The sequence below is a fragment of the Dunckerocampus dactyliophorus genome, chromosome 4, assembly GCF_027744805.1.
Source record: "Dunckerocampus dactyliophorus isolate RoL2022-P2 chromosome 4, RoL_Ddac_1.1, whole genome shotgun sequence".
NCBI classification, from domain to species: domain Eukaryota; kingdom Metazoa; phylum Chordata; class Actinopteri; order Syngnathiformes; family Syngnathidae; genus Dunckerocampus; species Dunckerocampus dactyliophorus.
Window position 1 is genome coordinate 3398838 of NC_072822.1, and position 19079 is coordinate 3417916.

The 19079-nt window shown below is 41.7% G+C and overlaps 2 protein-coding genes across 3 annotated transcripts in view; one reads left to right on the plus strand and one right to left on the minus strand.

Annotated features, from left to right (window-relative positions):
- On the minus strand, nucleotides 1–14811 carry LOC129179608 (guanine nucleotide-binding protein G(q) subunit alpha). The gene is made up of 7 exons (XM_054773056.1): nucleotides 13907–14811; nucleotides 7874–8058; nucleotides 4165–4319; nucleotides 3960–4088; nucleotides 3755–3884; nucleotides 3527–3680; nucleotides 1–1614 (listed from the first exon to the last, which is right to left on the minus strand). The coding sequence occupies exons 1-7, from the start codon at nucleotides 14040–14042 to the stop codon at nucleotides 1424–1426; spliced, it is 1080 nt and encodes a 359-aa protein (XP_054629031.1). The 5' UTR covers nucleotides 14043–14811; the 3' UTR covers nucleotides 1–1423.
- Nucleotides 4154–19079, plus strand: part of wdr31 (WD repeat domain 31) — a 25414-nt gene continuing 10488 nt past the window's right edge. Inside the window, exons 1-5 of one of the 2 annotated variants that reach the window (XM_054773052.1) lie at nucleotides 4154–4358; nucleotides 11134–11257; nucleotides 12152–12267; nucleotides 14766–14897; nucleotides 18859–18953. In XM_054773052.1, coding sequence (XP_054629027.1) covers nucleotides 18917–18953 — 37 coding nt within the window. In that variant the 5' untranslated portion in view covers nucleotides 4154–4358; nucleotides 11134–11257; nucleotides 12152–12267; nucleotides 14766–14897; nucleotides 18859–18916. The remainder of the gene's footprint in view (nucleotides 4359–11133; nucleotides 11258–12151; nucleotides 12268–14765; nucleotides 14898–18858; nucleotides 18954–19079) is intronic. The other variant, XM_054773053.1, reaches the window with a different exon arrangement.

Consider the following 19079-nt stretch of genomic DNA (forward strand, 5'->3'; position numbering starts at 1 on the left):
ATTTCACATTTATTTTGATTTATAATGAAGTCAGCTGAAAAATGTAAATTCTCCCACTCTTTTTTGTAGGAAATCCTAAAGTCTTACTTTGATGCATTTTGTTGTTTTTTTTTAAATTTCTAAGATTGTCAGATGAATGACCTGTTTTAGCCCCCACACTTTGGTCACGTCTGTTCATAGAAAAATGTGCTACGCACAGAAATGAATGAACCCACAGGCCGACACATCCTGTTGGATCATCATAGTCCTCTTTATGTACTTCTAAAGCTGAACAACGTTTCTTTGCTGAGAAATAAAACAGGCAAGAAACACAAAAATGTACATTCTCCTCTTATAAAAGGAACCAAAAAAAAAACATAACATATTTTCTTCTGAAAAACAAAAAAAGAATTAGACATTGGACATACATTACAATTACATAGATACATATTTTCAATACCGCACATTCAATCTGCCAAAAACTCATGATTACAAAGCCAACAAAGATGCTAATATATATATATGTGTATGTGTGTGTATGTATAAATGTATGTACAATGATTATATAGAATTCATAATTGCACTATGCCTCAATAAATGTAAATTACAGGCTTGTGTTCTTGGGAACTTACAAAAAATACTCCAAAGGGATTCAAGGCGGGGGCGGGGCCGATTTGGTGGGGGTGGGGGCAGCCAATCAGAAACTTTGGTACAAACTTTGAAACGCTAACACTTTGTTTTTTTTCCCCGTCACACCGCTATCAACAACAGTCAAGACAGCCTGGCTGTGATTTGACGATCCTCAAAGAAATGACAGCAGGAGAGGAAGCGGGGGTGGGGGGGTTGCGGGGCGGGGCTTGTGGCCACACATTGCCATTGGACAGTTTGAAGAGCTCAGCGTGCGCAGCCGCCACACGTGCTGCTTCACTGGTTTTGGCATCGGCGACAAATACACAAATAAACACAATAAAAAGAGTTCTTGTGGCACAGTTGAACATCATTTCATCACGTGAATGTGGCGTCCCCCCCTGGCATGTGTAATGACCTCCCCCAACCCTCATGTCACTTGTACTGGGGGCGGTACCAACATCAACATCAAAATCCAGGTGAAATACTTTTTAAAAATCACCAAAAAACCCCCAAAAAACTAGAGTGCACAAAGTTGTTTTTTTTCTCCAGAAAGCGTAAAGCTTAATAAAAATGGCCCCCCCACCTCCTTAATAAGCACCCCCCCTTCCACGTTTCACCAGCTCATGATTAAATAAGCAAGATTAATTCATTTCTCACCTCCTGACAAACACAAATAAATTAGTATTACACCCAAACATTAGATTTTTTTTTCCAAACTATGACTTGTCTATGATGCACATTCAGTCCTTATATACTGTGTGTGTGTGTGTGTGTGTGTGTGTGTGTGTGTGTGTGTGTGTGTGTGTGTGTGCCGCTACACCAGGTTGTACTCCTTCAGGTTGAGCTGCAGGATGGTGTCCTTGACGGCGGCGAACACGAAGCGGATGTTCTCCGTGTCGGTGGCGCAGGTGAAGTGCGAGTAGATGATCTTGTCGCTGTCCGGGTTCAGGTCCACGAACATCTTCAGGATGAACTCCCGGCCCGCCTGGGGGTCCCGCTGTGGACCTGGACGGGGAACGAGACCCGACAGCAAAAAAGTCAGTACGCACGCTCATGTGGTTTTGATAAGCAAGTCCCCGTGCGCGTAGAAATGTGTGCTTGTGGTTGTCATGGCAACTGTTGGGACCTTTTTAGCTCATCGGAAAGGGCGAACAAAGTCCTGTGGGGAAAAGGCACATCCACAAATAGGCCCCTGAGGTTGTACAATTGGTGAATTTTCCTGAAAAATAAGCCTCAGTGTTTAAATCCAAGGTGAGATGGGTGCTTTTACAGGTAGTAGCTGTAGCTGACTACCAAAGGGCTTCACTTTAGCCAGAAGGCGGAGCTGGAGCTCCAACGACAGAACCAACCTGTTTGTCAAAGTTCAGGTAGCTGTCAAACTTAACACTCAGATTACTGTATTTACCACAGATTTACAATAGGGGGCAAGAGTCCAGAACGAGGACAGAACCAGTGATCTGCTGGGTGGAACGACCCGTCCTCGGGTTCCGACGTGTCTATGTGGAAGCGAGCGGCCCGCAATAAGAGTAATCCGGTGAAGCCACTGCAGAGGCGCCGGTATAGATTCCAGGAAAGGCGGGAGTGTCTGTGAGTGGTCATCGTGGCCAAAAGCGGCGTGTTTGGTAATGTATAGCAATCGTGTACAGTAGTACCTCGCATAACATAAACCTCCTTTTACATAAATTCCACTGAACATAAAGAATTTATATAAAGTTTTTGCTTCGTATTACAGAAGAAATTCCATATAACAAAGCGTCAAGTCAGTGCAAGTCTTTTTTTTTTTTTTTCCCCTCAATCAACTTTATTAATGCCTCAAGTCGGTGCAAGTTCAGACTAACACTTGGTGACGCCTTCTGATGCATCACGCTCTCATTGGCTGATTATCGGGGCACCACCTACGCTATACAGCACGTACGTGAGTTTATGTGAGAGACAGGCTTGTCCCTTCAAACTCCTTCCTCTTCGTAGTCCCCCTGAAACTAACTTAAACAATTAAGTTAAGTTACAAAATAAAATTTTGCACACAGCATTATCGTGTAGTGCGTGTGCGTTTGTCTGTGACACCAGCTGACTCTTACACTCTTTGAGTCGCGTTTTGAGTCAGACTAGTCCTCCTCCTCCTTCCTGCCTCCACTTGCGCTCCTGATCAAGACATCTCGTGAACGGTAGGATTGTTTTTGTTTTTCAGTTTTATTCATTTACGGTAATCTTATTTATTACCTTATTTTATATTGGAATGTTACTGTACTATGTTTATGCTAATGTTTTCTTATATTTCCCACCATATTTGGTGGACTTTGAATATTTTGAAGTGCCAAAGGTGTGAGTTTGGGAAGATCTTGGAACGGATTAGGCTATTTACATGTATTTTACGCTTCGTATAACATAAAGGTTCTCGGAACGGATTGTTTATGTTGTAGGGGTGTCTACTGTACTTGTAAAGGTGTACTTGTAGGAATGACAAATACAAAACCTTCAAAAAAGATACACTTATTCTACATAAAAACTTCTGTGTGTGATTAATTACAAGGTAACTCTGGACAAATGCGATTAAATACTTTAATTGATTGACAGCCCTAGAGAAAATGTTTAAAATGAATGGCGCTTCGTAACTCACATTGCAGTATTGTGTTATTTTGCAGCAACAGTGTTTATTTGTGAAATGCATCACGACACGACATCCCTATCCGTTGATATTGGCAATGACTGAATGCATCTTGCATTCTTTGTGTGTGCTATTCGCTTGCTACGGCGCCACAAGGTGCGTGCTGCGTTTGAGGGGAGGGGGCATCGACCGGGGACGTAACGTGCCGTCTGTGGCTCACGAAATGGCCAGGTGCTGCGAGCACGAGAGCGCGTCTTAAATCGTTTTGATTATCTCAAGAGTCAACTGGACTCCCTTGACTTTTTTCCTCACCGTCATACTCTGGGAAGTAGTCGACCAAGTGAGAGTACAAGATCTTCTCCTCCAGCAGGTCCTTCTTGTTGAGGAACAGAATGACCGAGGAGTTTTGGAACCACGGGTACGTGATTATCGTCCTGAAGAGAGCTTTGCTCTCCTCCATTCGGTTCTGCAGAAGAAGGAGGTGAAACATCAGGTGACTCGCACAACAAAACAAGTCAACATTTAATAGGAGTACGTCACCTCGTTGTCAGATTCCACCAGAACTTGGTCGTACTCGCTGAGCGCCACCAGGAACATGATGGACGTGACGTTCTCGAAGCAGTGGATCCACTTCCTTCTCTCCGACCTCTGGCCCCCGACGTCCACCATCCTGTGCGTGAAGAAGAGAGGACGGGAGGCGGCCATTATCTCATGTGACCTCCGCTTGCGAAAAGCTGGGCCTCACCTGAAAATGACACTCTGCAGGTCAAAAGGGTACTCAATGATGCCCGTGGTGGGCACTCGAACCCTCAGCACGTCCTGCTGAGTGGGCAAGTAGGAAGATTCAGCGATCCGGTCCAACGCGTTCAGGTAACTGTGGCCATAAAGCGTGAAAATTAAACCTCGACGCCGTCAAGAAAATGCGTATGTCCTGTTTTGCAGCCGCTCACTATTTCGTGGAGTCGGAGAGCTGGTACTCCCTCCTCCGATCGTAACACTCCTGGATGCCGGGGTCGTTCCACAAGCTCTTGATGGCGTCGACGTAAGGGTTCTCGAACATGATGACCTTCTCCACGTCCACATCCCTCACCACGTTGGCATTTGCCTGGCGACAGAAGACGACTCGTCATCGGCACACTCACAGGTCAGGCCGTATGCTCATCATCGATGTGGTCTATATTAGGACACCCCGAGGCTCGACATGGACCAAATATCTCAATTCCAAATCCCGTTGAGCCAATTAAGGGGAATTTTGGGTCGGCCCAGTTTCTGGTTGTGTGTGTCCGTCCCATGAGGAACGTGTTGCCTTGTTAATAATGTCTTTTTTGTCAAATGATTTCTTTGTAATGAGGACTTGTGTTATCTCTGAGAACGGAAAATGAGGTTATTAGATGCGCTACAAACCTTTCTTAGGTACACCTGCACAATCTAATGCACATTTTGGGTCACGTAGTCAAATTCTATTAGGCTGGTATAAATTGATCATCACGCAGGCACGCATTTCTTTCTTGGCAAAGTGATTTTAGGGGCCTATGATTTCGGGATCGCGGAACTGGCCGATGAAAATGGAATTTACTGTTGTGGAAAGTGACATAATGTGAATGAAATGACGTCATTGTGAGGAGAAGGAACGTTCGTGTGGGGAATGTATCTCCCCGGCGGACCGCTCAATCGTGGCGGAATCTCATCACACACACACTTAACACGACCCCTCCCGAACTAAACATGGCAAAACGGCGGTGAAACACAATTTGGACGTCCTATCTTACAGAGCGTGAATGGAAGCTAGCGGGTTAGCTTAGTTTAGCAGAGCATGCTAGTGTGGCTGTGTGCGAGTGTTAACGCAGTGTTGCGTTTTACAACGCCCGTTGACAACATGCAGGTTCTGAGTTAAAGACAAGAGGCACGTTTATTCTTGCACCCAGCTCGTCTTAACCGTCAATGGACATTCTCAACACACACAACAAACAAACAAAATAAGGGTGTCGTTGTCTTCTTTTGGTTTAGTGGCATGTTGCAACCATGATAAGAGTGTCATAAAAATATCTTGATTGGAATTAGATGGCTGATCACATCTTCATTAATCACAAGCACGGGTGTTACAGTTTGTTGAGGATTTGGTGTGCAGAGGTTGGCATCCCATTAGAAAAGTTAGCCAGGCTACATCCATTTCTCAATTACTGGGCAAAATTGTTCAGTGATTTATTGCATCAATAAATGGAAGGATTTTTGCATTTCATTCATGGACATTTTATTCACTAACCCAAATAGCACACTCTCTCTGCTGGTAAAATAAGGGGAAAAGGTAAAACTGTATTTATACCGCGTACAGTATTTATATCATGCACGCAGAGGGTGAGGGTAATAATATAGTCGTGTTTACTCCGAAAGCAGGGAGACAATTGCGGGCAACATGTCACTTTCATTTTCCTCTGGCTTCCTGTGGGGAAGCGCTGCACTTTCCATCGGAGGCCGACTGCACTTTATCAGAGCGTAAGGATGACGGCTGACTTGCAAGTATGTGAGGGTTTCATACGTTTAAACGTCGCTGTGAAGCGTCACAGCGTTGCGTTGTGTTTTGTTGTGTTGTCGTTCCTGCACGGTGAGCGTCAGCATTCTGAAGTACATGTGACCCACGGGCCTGCTGCTTCACTGTGCATGTGACCGTGTTTGTATAATGCATAACAGATGCGGTGGGACCTCATAAGAGTTGGTCGGGAAACATGTCTAAAATTGCACAAAATGTACGATCTCACACTTTCTATCATGCAAGATATCACTTCAGCCAGCATCAAAGGGTCAACTACATTTTTATTTATTTTTTGTTTTTTCTTTGGCTTATTGTGTTATTTGCGACACTTATTCCTGAAGAACTCGTCACAGTTAAGGTCGACTGTTTCATTGTTTTGAAGTTTCACAGTAGCAAACTTCTTTTTAAGCTTGCATGACAACCAAAAAGTTAGTTAAGATGCTTGAGACAAATCTCCATGGCATTAAGCCTCTATTAAAGTTAAGACAGTGTTTTAAGTACGTGTGTGTGTGTGTGTGTGTGTGTGTGTGTGTGTGTGTATACAGTGGTGTGAAAAAGTGTTTGCCCCCTTCCTGATTTATTTTTCTTTTTTTTTTTGCCGCTTGTCACACTTAAATGTTTCAGCTCAAACAAATTTAAATATTAGTCAATGACAGCATAACTGAACACAAAATGCAGTTTTTAAATCAAACTTTTTATCATTAAAAAGGGCGAAACAAATCCAAACCTATATGGCCCTGTGTGAACGTGATTTCCCCCCCTCAAGCTGAAACCAACTTGGGTTCTGCAGCAGGACAATGATCCAAAGCGCACCAGCAAGTCCACCTCTGAATGGCTGAAGAAAAATAAAATGGAGACCTTGGAGTGGCCTAGTCCAAGTCCTGACCTGAATCCTATTGAGATGCTGTGGCATGACCTTAAAAAGGCGCTTCATGCTGGAAAAGCCTCCAATGTGGCTGAATGACAACAATTCTGCAAAGATGAGTGGGCCAACATTCCTCCACAGCGCTTTAAGAGACTCATTGCAAGTTATCACAAACGCTTGATTGCAGTTGTTGCTGCTAAGGGGGGCCCAACCACTTATTAGGTTTAGGGGGAAATCACTTTTTCACACAGGGACATGTAGCTTTGGATTCTTCTCCCTTAATAATAAAAAACTTCATTTTGTGTTCAGTTGTGTTGCCATTGACTAAAATTCAGATTTGTTTGATGATCTGAAACATTTAAATGTGGCAAACATGCAAAAAAATAAGAAATCAGGAAGGGGGCAAACACTTTTTCACACCAATGTACACACGCACAGCAGTTAACTTCTTTCTACATTTGCATGCCACAAGACTGCTCACGTCACTTAAAACATGCCCAGTACAGTTAGCAAAAGTTTTATGAGGACAAGAGTTTGACCCTGGAACGGATTATTTCTAGTTCCATTATTTCCTTTTGGTAAAAAACAGTTTCAAAGTACAACACAGACTGAACAATAACATCAGCACCAATGCTGTGCAGTATCTCAGACTATAAAGGTAGGTGATGAGGGGCTGCCATGGCAACAGCAGAGATGCCATTCGCCTTATTAGAAGCCAGAGTAATGTCATGATGATCAGAATAAATGTTACTGTACGTGACACTCCGAACAATAACACTAATAACAGGCCAACTCAACCAGCACCTGAAGCGGATCAGCACATTAAGTGAGCATTTACGCGTAGAAGCGCCTCAGCCAGCCAACAACAAGACAGGACACGAGCGGACACCGGATGCTCGTGCAGAGCACATGCTAAATAATTGATCACTGCTTCCAATCTCCATAAAAGCTTCCGGTCATTGAGGGTGGGCACAAATGGGAATGAAAATGGGCTCATTAAAAAAAAGAAAGAGAGAGAGAGAGAGAGAGAGAGAGTCATGTGCTAGTGTCATTGCTACAACTTGAAGTGACATGAGGGTTTATTGTTGGTGTCCAGTTTATCTGTGGACACCATGAAATAAAGCACTAGGAGGACACAGGAAGTGTCAAAAAGGACAGGAAGTGATTACTGGGTGTCTGCTCCGACTCAGATAGTCGGCCCGCTAAAAATACACACACCTCGCTTTCAACGTTTCATCCGTCGTCTTCACTGGGTGTTAGTTACCTTGTTGTGCTCATATTTGTACGGGATCTTGAGCGTCTCCATGGCTCTGATCATGGCCTGCATGGCTGTGAAGATGTTCTGGTACACCAGCTTGGTGAAGCCCCGCTTGTCCTCGTCAGAGTAGCCGGCGCCGTGGATGATCCTCATCTGTTTGATGAACGTGCTCTTGCCGCTCTCGCCCGTGCCTGCCAAAACGAGACACATTTGTTTGTTAGAAGAGACCACTCGTGTTGAACTTGAACTGTAGTACATGAAAAGCCACCAGAGAACTGCAGTGGTCTCTGCAGCTCTTAAGCACTGACAGAAACGATTTGGGTGTGAAGAGCTAGTGGTAGTTTCTCTCTGCTTCATTGAGAATGTTGGCAGGCCAACACAGCAGACCGACTCGACCCCGTCGCCAACTCCTCAATGATTTTGGCAGCAAGGAGCGAAAGTGTGTGTGTGTGTGTGTGTGTGTGTGTATGTGTGTGTGTGTGTGTGTGTGTGTTTTACAGCCAAGACAGCCCAATGCATTCCAATGTAGGCTCTCTGTTCCAGTCTGGAACTTTACTTCTCACTGTATCATTTCAAGTTTATTTTGGCCAAATTAGCCTCCATGTTGGGGGCTGGGGGGCAGTCACTGAGTGAGCATTTCAAGGGCCGGTTGAGACGAGACTGAAAAACGCTATCGTTTCGGCCATTTGTTTGGATAACGTCATTTTAGACCCTGAGGAAAACACAAGTACGTCACAGTCCAAACGAACATGGCGGAACACAGCTGTAGTTGCATATGTGAGTATTGCTAAGATGAATTTCCTTGTTGATGAACTGGCTTTTTTTTTTTTTTTGCTATTTTCTGAGTGCATATTGCATGTATTATTGACATTTATATGAATCATGTTGGCCCTTATGTGGCAAACTAGTTGAGACTGTATCAACAGCGCCTCTACAGGCTGCAGACAAGCAGTGCCCTCTATTTGCATCAACTGCAACTGGTTATGCTCATCCCTAATTAGAACACTTCTCCAGCATTATAAGAATACATTTACGTCCAGTGTGTCGCATAACTGAGTACAGTTTATAGGTATAGTATAAAGATGAGATTTTAGGAGAATAAAGTCGGAATATTACGAGAAAAAGTCAGTTTTACAACAACGTTAGAACTAGAACAGGGGTGTCCAAAGTGCAGCCCGCATCTGTTTTTGCATTGGCCCATGACAAATTGTAAAAACACAATAAAAAAAAGCAAAAAAAACAACAACAACAGTAATAAATATGTTTCAATAAAGTTGAAATATTAGGAGGATAAAGTCGTGATATTACAAGGAAAAAAGGTCACAATTGTACGCAAATAAAGTTAAAATATTAGGAAAATAGTGATTACAAGAAAAAAGTCGCAATTTTACAAGAATAAAGTTGAAATATTAGGAGAATAAAAGTCAGATTATGAGAATAAAGTCGTAATGACGAAAAACAATTGTTGAAATATAAATAAAATAAATCCATTAAATTGAAAATAAAATGAATTAAAACTGAGTGGGGAGGTGCAGCCATGTTTACAATCGTGCTGTGGTTGATTGCTAACCTGTCCGCTATAGTGCACTTTTTTTTTTTTTTTTTTTTTTTTTTTTTTTTTAAAAGAGTACCTAGCTACATTTGCATCAAACAGCAGCAATACAGTGGAAGACCCTTTGGCGTCTTCTCCCGCAAACACGTGACTTGTTTTTGCAACACCATCAGCTCCTCCTGTCCTTCCATTTCCTTTAATGCAACTAAGTCCTTTTGTTAAGCACAAACTTTGGGTTTCAGCATAAACTTTAATTACGACCATGTACTCTTTGTACCAGTCAGAAAAAGGGGGCAGTATTATAGAGTATTTGCAGCATTGTCATGTGACATCTTTACTGCTTCTTCGCACGGTTACAACCAAGATGCACTGAACTTTGCTCCATCCTGACCTCCGGTGTGTCATATAAACACAGCCAAGAGACTTCCCTAGAAATTGTGATGTACGTAATGCTATGGGGACAATGCAGGTGTTTTCTATGCTGCTGGACAGGGATCCTATTCCAGCTGACTTGGGGCGGGGGGGGCAGTCACCTGTCAATCGTAGGACTGTGACCTCCAGCGAAACCAACATATGTTGTTCTGCATTAAAGCAGTTTAAAAAGGCAATAATGACACCATTATTCAGCTATGGTAGGGGTGTTCAAAGTGGCTCTTTTTATATTGGCCTGCAGCACATTCTACAGTATAATTTCACAAAAAACCCAGCAAAAACGGAAAACATTGCATTAAATTTTACAAGAGTAAAGTCAAAATATGAAAAAGTTGTAATCTAATGAGTCATAATTTTATGAGAATATGAGGAAAAATATCATTTTAATAGCATAAAGTTGAAATATTAAAGAGAAAAGACATTGTTTTAAAGTCGAGAAACAAACAAAACAACAAATGAAGCTGTAATATTAGAAAAAATTGGTTGCGTAAAAAGTTATAATGTTACGAGAACAAAGTCAAAATATTATGGGGGTAAATTACATAATTACAATATGAACATTTACAAGAACAAAATTGACAGTTGGAAAATTAAAATAAAACAGCATAAATGGAAAATACATCTGTAATTTTACGAGAATAAAGTCATAATATTAAGAGAGAAAACATTGCAATTTTAGGAGAATAAACCTGTGCTGTCATTTTAGTAGCAGAGTTGAAATACTAAAAGTTGGGATATTAGAGAAACAAAACAAAGTTGTAATTTTTGGAGAAAAAAGTTATAATACAATGGGAATAAAGTCAAAATATTATTGGAATATTTATTATATATTAAATAATATTACGAAAATAAAACTGAGAAAGTTTAAGAAGAAAGTTGAAGTATTTGAACTAACAGGCTTTCTCACCTATCACAAAGCTGAGATGCAGTTTTTTTCTTTATATATACACACATGTGTATATATAAAATATTATGTACACGTGTGTGGTGTGTGGGCCTCGCTGGAAAAAGTTTGGACACCCCTGATCTATGGGTTTTGTTTTTAAAGTGGAAGTCGCTGCAGTTTGCAGGCGGAGGAATTCATTCCACTAGTAAGCCTTCCTAAAAGTCCCCTCTGGAGACCAAAACTCCACATGCCGCTGTCTGAGAGTTATGTGGGTGAAATTCTCTCACGGCCTCCTCACACAAACGCGCACGCACACACGCATACGCACACACACAGACACAGACACACACACCTCTGCTTCACCATCTTCAACCCTTTTTTTTTCTCCTCTCCAAGGAGCTGAGAAAGGAATGGCAACGCGATCCGGAAGAGCGAGGGAGCTGACTGGCACTCACTGGTGTGGTCATCACATCTAATGGGCTTCTTGCTTCCCAATCTCATTAACGACGAGGTGATGGTGGTGAGTAAATGCCGTGAAAATAATGACTAATACTTCTCGATGGTCGAGAGAAGTTTAAAAGATTTGATATCTAGCCACCGCTGTTCGTTCTTCACGGGGGTGGGGGTCCCGGAAGGACAGTTGGCGGGGGAGCAGATCTGAAGAAATGAATAGAAAGACTGAAAAGAATGCATCAAGTCAAAGACATGGCGCGCTCGCTCACCCCGAAGTACATTCATTCACGTAATAAAAGACAAGGCAGTTAATGTGATCGCTTCTCCTGGGAGCTGATGAATGATAGCCAGCACGGAGCCAACACGCCCTGGCTGGTGGAAGGGGAGAGTGAGGAGGAAGTGTCTGTCGCCACGCGATGGCAAGGAAAATGGCAGCGTTTGTTTGCGATGCAGCTCGTTAAGTAGTTGTTGTTTTTCCCAAAAATTGTCGTCATGAACAAATATGAATGAGATAGCTCTAATGGTTTACACAGCAGTAGGCCTGCAACGCACTTATTTTATTAGTCCATTCATATGAAGCGTGTTTTGATCACTCAAAATTGGTTCGGCAACCTTTACGATCAAAAGAGCCATTTTGCCCCCTCTTATACTAAAGAAAAATAGTCTGGAGACGCAAACTTAACGAGTTTTTGTCTTTCAATTTTACCGGTTACAACAACAGAATACAACAAACACACGTGCAGTTTGTGATGCCTTTTGAGTCCTTCCTGTAATAATAATAATAATTTAAAAAAAAAACTTAACATACTTCAATATAATATAAAAAAATATATCATAATTGCAGCTTGGCAGTTTAAAATAAGCAACATAAACTTAGGAAAGTTTGACAGATTTGAAATGTTTTTTTTCCTGACAAATAACAGCCTTTAAATGCTAGTGTGACTTGTGTTTCTGACGCTAGATGCTGATCTTCCCCCTGTCGAAGCAGTAAGGTGACTCATTTGTGACCAATGTTGCTGAATTCGATTCTTCATGTTTCGTGGTTAGCTGACGGCACCCTCAAGAAGCCAACGGCAGGTAAAACGCTATAAACATTTTTAAAAATTCGATGTTAAAGTTTCACCTCGAGCTACAGGATATAAAATAATAACTCCATTTGTTAAAAAAAAACAAAACATTTTTCCTTTTGTCATGACCCAAAGAGCCGCAACAAGTTGGCAGAAGAGACTCATGCGGCTCCGGAACCGCGGGTTGCCTACCCCTGACCTAGACGGACCAAATGCCAACATTTAGTGGTTTGGTTTGCAACGTGTCCAAAAAAAGGCAAAAAGGTTGATCAGTACTATGCACAGCCAAAGATGATGTGTGAATATCTTATTTTGCCAAAAAAAAAAAAAAAAAATTGGACTGCTTTCATGGATGACTAAGGAAATGAAAATATATTCATATTGGAGAGGCTCAAATCAGAGGATGTTTACATTTAAAAAAAAAAAAAAGTATACCGCACGCTATAAGTACACCTGCACATTCTAATAAGCTCAGACAAAAAAGCAAAATCTAATATTTGCCCTTTACAAACTATTGCCCAAAACCAACAATACAGTGAAACCAACAAGCCAGACTTCAGCTCAGTGATCACCAAAAGATTAACTCAAGTCTTTCTTGTGTGTGTGTTTTTGTGATTCTACCCCGGAGGAAAAGAGTGACGCAAACTAGGGATGCACCCATCCACATTTACCCACTTCCGATCCCAATACAAATTGAACATGCCAAAAGAATATCAGCAAACAAAGCTGCCTTCACACATGCGGCGCCGCAGGGCACACATACAATCATTCACACTCACAATCATACCGATGGGCAATTTTAGAGTGGCCAATTAAGCTAACATGCATGTTTTTGGAATGTGGGAGGAAGCCGGCGTACCTGGAGAAAATCCACGCACGCACACAAACAGAGATTGGAAGCCAGATCTTCCTGATGTCCTGACTGTGTGGCCAACACACTAGCCAATAGAGGAAAACCAGTGGATGCCAGTTTCCACTGGGCATATCTGGATACTTTTTGTAATACCCAAAACAACAAATAGCAACAATTAAGTGTGGACAAGTAGTAAACAACTGAATAGTTCGAGATGTGTTTACATGGCTTAGCAGAGGTCTGCTAAGCCATGCATACATGCATTCTACAGAGTACAAACCGTAGTTATGTTATCTGCCATCTTCTGCATTGGATTGAATTAGATTGCACATGTGTTTGTATTAAAATCCATCAACATGCTTCCAAGCTGTCTCCACACACTGACACCTGTGATCTAGTCTAATCATTACCAGGAGCTGCCTGCATCAAAGTAGCAGACTTTGGCCCTGCTGACACTGGACTCCTGCAGGCCTGGTTGCACAGGTTGTTGTCAGCCAAGCATGCAGAAACAAAAATGTGTTGTATCGAAAGCATTGCGTTTCCTTAACGCTAAACCACTTCCAGTTATTCAAATGAAGTGGTTTTTGTGCAATGTAGTGTTGTGTTGTGTTGCGTGGGCCCGCACGGTGTGCTTTTCTCAACTGCCAATCTGTGCACCGGACTCGAAAAAAAAAAAAACACCCACGCAACTTGACACAGGTGGCAGACCCATTGATAAGCTCCTGCAAAAACTCACACCTAGCAGGTAAAATGTAGCCGACGGGATTTACTGCCACCACCACCAAGCTGAGCTTACCGAGCAGCAACAGTTTGAGCTCCCGCCTGGCGTCCCTCTTGTCCCGGCGGAGCTGCCTCTCGATCTCGTCGTTGATCCTCCGGGCTTCCTTCGCCTCCTCGCTGAGGCAGCACGCCATGATAGATTCCAGAGTCATTCTTTCACGCTTTTAAATGTGTCCTTTTAGTGTTTAGCGTTTGTCCTCCCGATTCCAGAGAGGCTGAGGTGAGGAGGGGGAAAGCAGGCAGAGGAAGGTCCTCACGCAGCGGCCTGCTCGCTGGTCAAATGACGGCCTGACGACGAGTTACCGGAGGAGGGGGGGGGGATCGGATATTTGAGAAACACATGAACCCCTTCTTCCACCTCCACCTCCTCTTGTCTGCCTCACAAGCGGGTCTTAATTGGTGTAATCTGCTTTGCTGTCTCTGGGCGATCAACAGATCCGTTTAAGACACATTCTGAGTGGGATCTCGTTAAGCGTCGCCATCCGCGCCACGGACACCTCCTTCCCCCTTCCAATGTTGCCTTTTCCCCACCACACAGAACCCACAGTCTTCAGCTGCGTGGGTGACAGCGCTAAGAGACACGCATGAATATTTTTCTCCCTTTTCCCTTCTTCCCGGTGGCTCCACTCCCGGGCGTGGTAAGGCAAAAATATGGCGGACTTTCACTCCAATCCGCTAGGCAAAGGATACGGGCACAGCTATCTCTTCCCCGCGCCTTGTGCTCACCAAACGGCACAAAACGTCGCCAAAACTTGTGTCAGTTCGTCGCGAAGGGTAGCGGCCTCCATGGCTCCAAAGACGACGCGTTTGGGAGCATTCTCCGCCGACAATCTGGTCCTTTTCCTCTCTCAATTGTTCATGTGTTTTTATGACAGAGGCCATCCACTCCTCCGCTGGCTCCGTGACGTCGGCCTCCCATCCAGCAGGGGGGCGTGGCGCCAGGCAACATTTGATTTGGACCCCTCCACCCCCCACCACCGTACATAAAACGTGAATGGACAAGAGAGGTGGGTCGTGGTGCACATCAGATTATAAAGTATGCACAATGCCACTTCATTTGGTACACCTGCACATTATAATCCAATTCCATGTCTGTTACAACATTGTACAAGACTTTTTTGTACTTAATCAATTAATCAATCATCATTGTGTATATAGTCACTAAAAGGTCAATTTTGCAGAAGAAGGAACTTTTTAAAAGCCATCTTTTTCCTGGCTTTTTGTCTGTGTGAACAGGGTAAATAAATTGGATCTTCCAATTATCCCACACATTTCATAACAGAAATAAAACACAAAGACTCAAAATAATCCAAAAGTCAAAGGTCACCCACTGCAAGCTGGCTCACCCACGACTGCATTCGTGCGCGTAATAGACAACATTAATTTATGCAATCAGTCCACTTGCAATTCATTAGTGACCGCTTCCGCAGTAGAAATAATCAGAACTACGTGAAACAAGACTGGAAGTAATCCACAAAGTCAGAGAAATTGCAGTCATATAGCAGTGTAGTGGTGATGGGACAAGCAAACGGGCCCAATGCAAGGACAAGCAATGGCTTGTAACTTATTAAGCATGCAGTCAGATGGCTCTAATGCAGTGGCTTACAAAGCAGCTCGAGAAAAACAAAGGAAACATGTTTCAAACCTGTTAGCTAGTTTCTGTTTGGCAACATATTTGTTTTTAAGCCTACGCTGCGAGAGTAAGCAGTTTGGTGTGAGTACAATACGCTACAAAACAGATGGTGGGAGAAAGTCAAATGTTTTGCAAGTCTCAAATCAAGTCTCATGCAATGATGTGCAAGTCCAAGTCAAGTTTTGAGTCACAGGCCAGAAATGTTTGAGTCCTTACAAGTCACTGTTAGCAAATAAAATGGCATTTAACACTATTAACTTGGACAAATACAGTGAATGCATTTTGAATTGTATAATTTTTTTAAACCAGTTTGGCAAGACATACAGTAGTCACAGAAAAAGTGTGCTGACATAGCGTTCAGGATTTAGTCAGTGCACAGAAATGTAAACTACACCAGCAATGTTAGTTCTTAAACCTGATTGGATGTTAATAGATGCATTCAATGAGGCGGATTTTGTGGGGAAAATATGTTGACTTGCTTGTAATGACATAATAATGACCACGTTGGTTAAGTACTTTGAACGGGGACACGTTTTACTCAACACACCGACTGAAAACCTCAAGTATTTTCAAGTCATCAGACTGAAGTCCGAGTCAAGTCCTGACTCATTGATGGCACAGTCCAAGTCGAGTTGCAAATCTTTTGACGATATTGCAAAGTCCAAAGTCATTTAAACTGTGAGTAGGATCTGACTTGAGTCTATGTTGTGTGAATCGAGTCCACACCTCTGCCCCAAAATGTGCGCGGGAAAATGATTTTCTTGGAGAGCACCGGAGGCTCCTCGCTGTATGATTTTCTCCGAGGGTACTTATGTTGCCCCCTATGGTTCTCATAGCCTCTTTGGGCCATATTTGCATGTTTACTGGGGACTGCGATAATATGCTCTGATGTACTAACCAGTATAATCCTCCACTGTATCCATTTTTTAAGGTATGGTGTACTAGATCCTCCCTTTTCCACACTGTGGGAGTACTCATAACATGGTTGGCAGGTCTGTGATCCCCATAACTGTCTTAGATCTCCAAAAGCATCATGGAAAAAAGCGCCCACACTATCACTGCCTTCCTAGTGACTCATATAATGCTTTGTCTCAACACTCACATGACGTAAACCAGCGTCCACGGGGGCAAAGTTCATGACTCAGCAGCATAGCGTTAGTGGCCTCTGCAGCACCTTGTCGCTATTATGTAGGCAAAGACGACGTGATGGGACCTGTTGCAGCAGACAAATGCATGTACTGAAAGCTGACACCATGCAGTCTTAAAGTGCCGGGACGCCATGTCCATTATGTTTGTCACAAATATGAGTTGTACAGTCGTGCATGAAACCACTGCCTGCAGGTTACAATTGAGGTCACATGTTGGCTATTGAACTATTTTGATTGAAACCTCGCTAAGTGGCCCATTTGGAGCGTTTGAATGAGGGCATGCTTGTGACTCATTGCTTAATTGCATTTAATGCATTTTTTTTTAAACCCATGAGCTTTGTTATGAGCACACACGCTGCTGGTTTTCCGTCAAACTAAGCTAGAAAACATAATTAGAAACACTAGAAAGAGGTTCTCTTTGAATGAATGCCATCTACCAAGGGACCCGTCTTGGTTGTGCAGATTTGCAGCCAGGGGAGTCTTACCAACGTGTCTGTAATGGAGTCCGAGCAACAAGTTCCCTAAAGAGACACCAAGCCAGCTACAGTTGTGACTTTCTAACACGTCAATTGTTGCTCGATAACCTCATCTTAAATATACTGTAGAGCAGGGGTGTCCAAACCTTTTCCACAGAGGGACGCATACTGAAAAATCAAAGGATGCAGCAGGCCACTTTGGTATTTTTATTTTTTTTAAAAGGCAAAAAAAAAAAAGCTGTGTGTTATTATTAGGGATATTAGCGATATTGGCACAAAAATGAGATATCTGATCATTATAGGTCCCGTTTTTTTCTGCCGATATTGATATCCGCACACAAGTGTGAGGCCTCATCATCAAGCTGCACTGTATTCCACAGAGCAAACTTCTCCAGCAAGGGCCCACATAGTGAAAAATGAAAGGGTGCAGGGGTCACTTTGATTTTGTATAAGCAATGCATGTAGATATGTTCAAAAGTGATATGTATTTAAAGACAATACTGCATCTCAGCCTTGTTATATAAAGTAGTTGAAAAAGCCTCTTATTAGTATCAGCTTTTGTCATTGCTGTTTTTTTGGTTCTTTTTTTATTTTCCAAATATTTCAACTTTCCTCTTGAATAATATTCGTATTTTTTCTTACTCATAATATTATAAAATTATTGTCATAATATTTTGGACTTTATTCTCATAGTATTCTAACTTTCACCCAACCTAATTTTGCCAAAATTACAACTTTATTGTGTTTAATATAATATTATGACTTTTGAAACATATTTTTTCTTTAATATTTCATCTCTATGCTACTAAAATGACATTATTTCCCCCCATAATATTAGGAGCTTATTCTCGCAAAATTGTGTTTTTCCCTTTTGTGCTGTATTTTTGTTAAGTTTTCCAACTATTTCAAGCTTGTCCTTGTAAATTTTCTTCTCGTAATATTATGGCTTTATTCCCATGTGATATTTTCACCTTATTCCCATTGTATTATAACTTTTTCCGCAAGCTAATTTTCTAAAAATTACAACATTGTTTTGTTTTGTTTATGATGTCAAAAAAATGCATTTCAACTTTATGTTGGCAAATGATGTGATATTTCCTCATAATATTACTTTATTCTCGTAAAATTGAGACTTTTTCCTGTTAGATTAATATTTTGACTTTATTCTTGTAAAATTACTGCTGATTTTTCTATTTTTGCTGTTTCGTTTTTTTAGGTTTCACGTTCAATTATATTTTTAGGCTATATGATTTTTTTATTTTATTTTTTTTACAAAATGTTCATCTTTCTACTTGTACATATTTTCTCATAATATTATGACTTTATTCTTATAATATTTGGATTGTATTATTGTCATTTTTTTTCAAACTAATTTTCCCAAAAATTGCAACTTTATTATTATTTTTGTTTCTCATATAATGACTTTCTTTCCTTTTTAATATTTCAAATTTATGCAATTTACTCTCAATATTTCATCTTTATTCTTGTAAAATTGCTGGACATTAATTTTTTAATTTTTTTCAATTTTTTTCTTTTTTTTCTTCTTTAAATGCTTTTTTTAGAATGTGCCGAGGGCCAATAAAAAATCAGACGCAGGCTGTAAATGGCCCCCAGGACACCCCTGCTGTAGAGTCATCTAGCTATGTCATTTTAGCTATTGTACATAACATACATGCCTTTTCCTATTATCTGCTTTTTCTTTGGCTTTTAGTGGCTATTTTGTGACACCAGAGAATGCATGTTGAGAAGACTCTGGGAAGAGAAGAAGAATGTGCACCAGAAGTTGTGCGACTCCCATTCAAAGGGGTAAGTCTCTGGTGTCTTTTGTTGTTTTTTTATGTCATACAGTGGTTGGCCTTTTTTTCCACACTTGTTTGATAAGCAAGAATTTTAGCAGGTGAGATGTTTGAGGCTCGTGCGTGTTATGGAGCA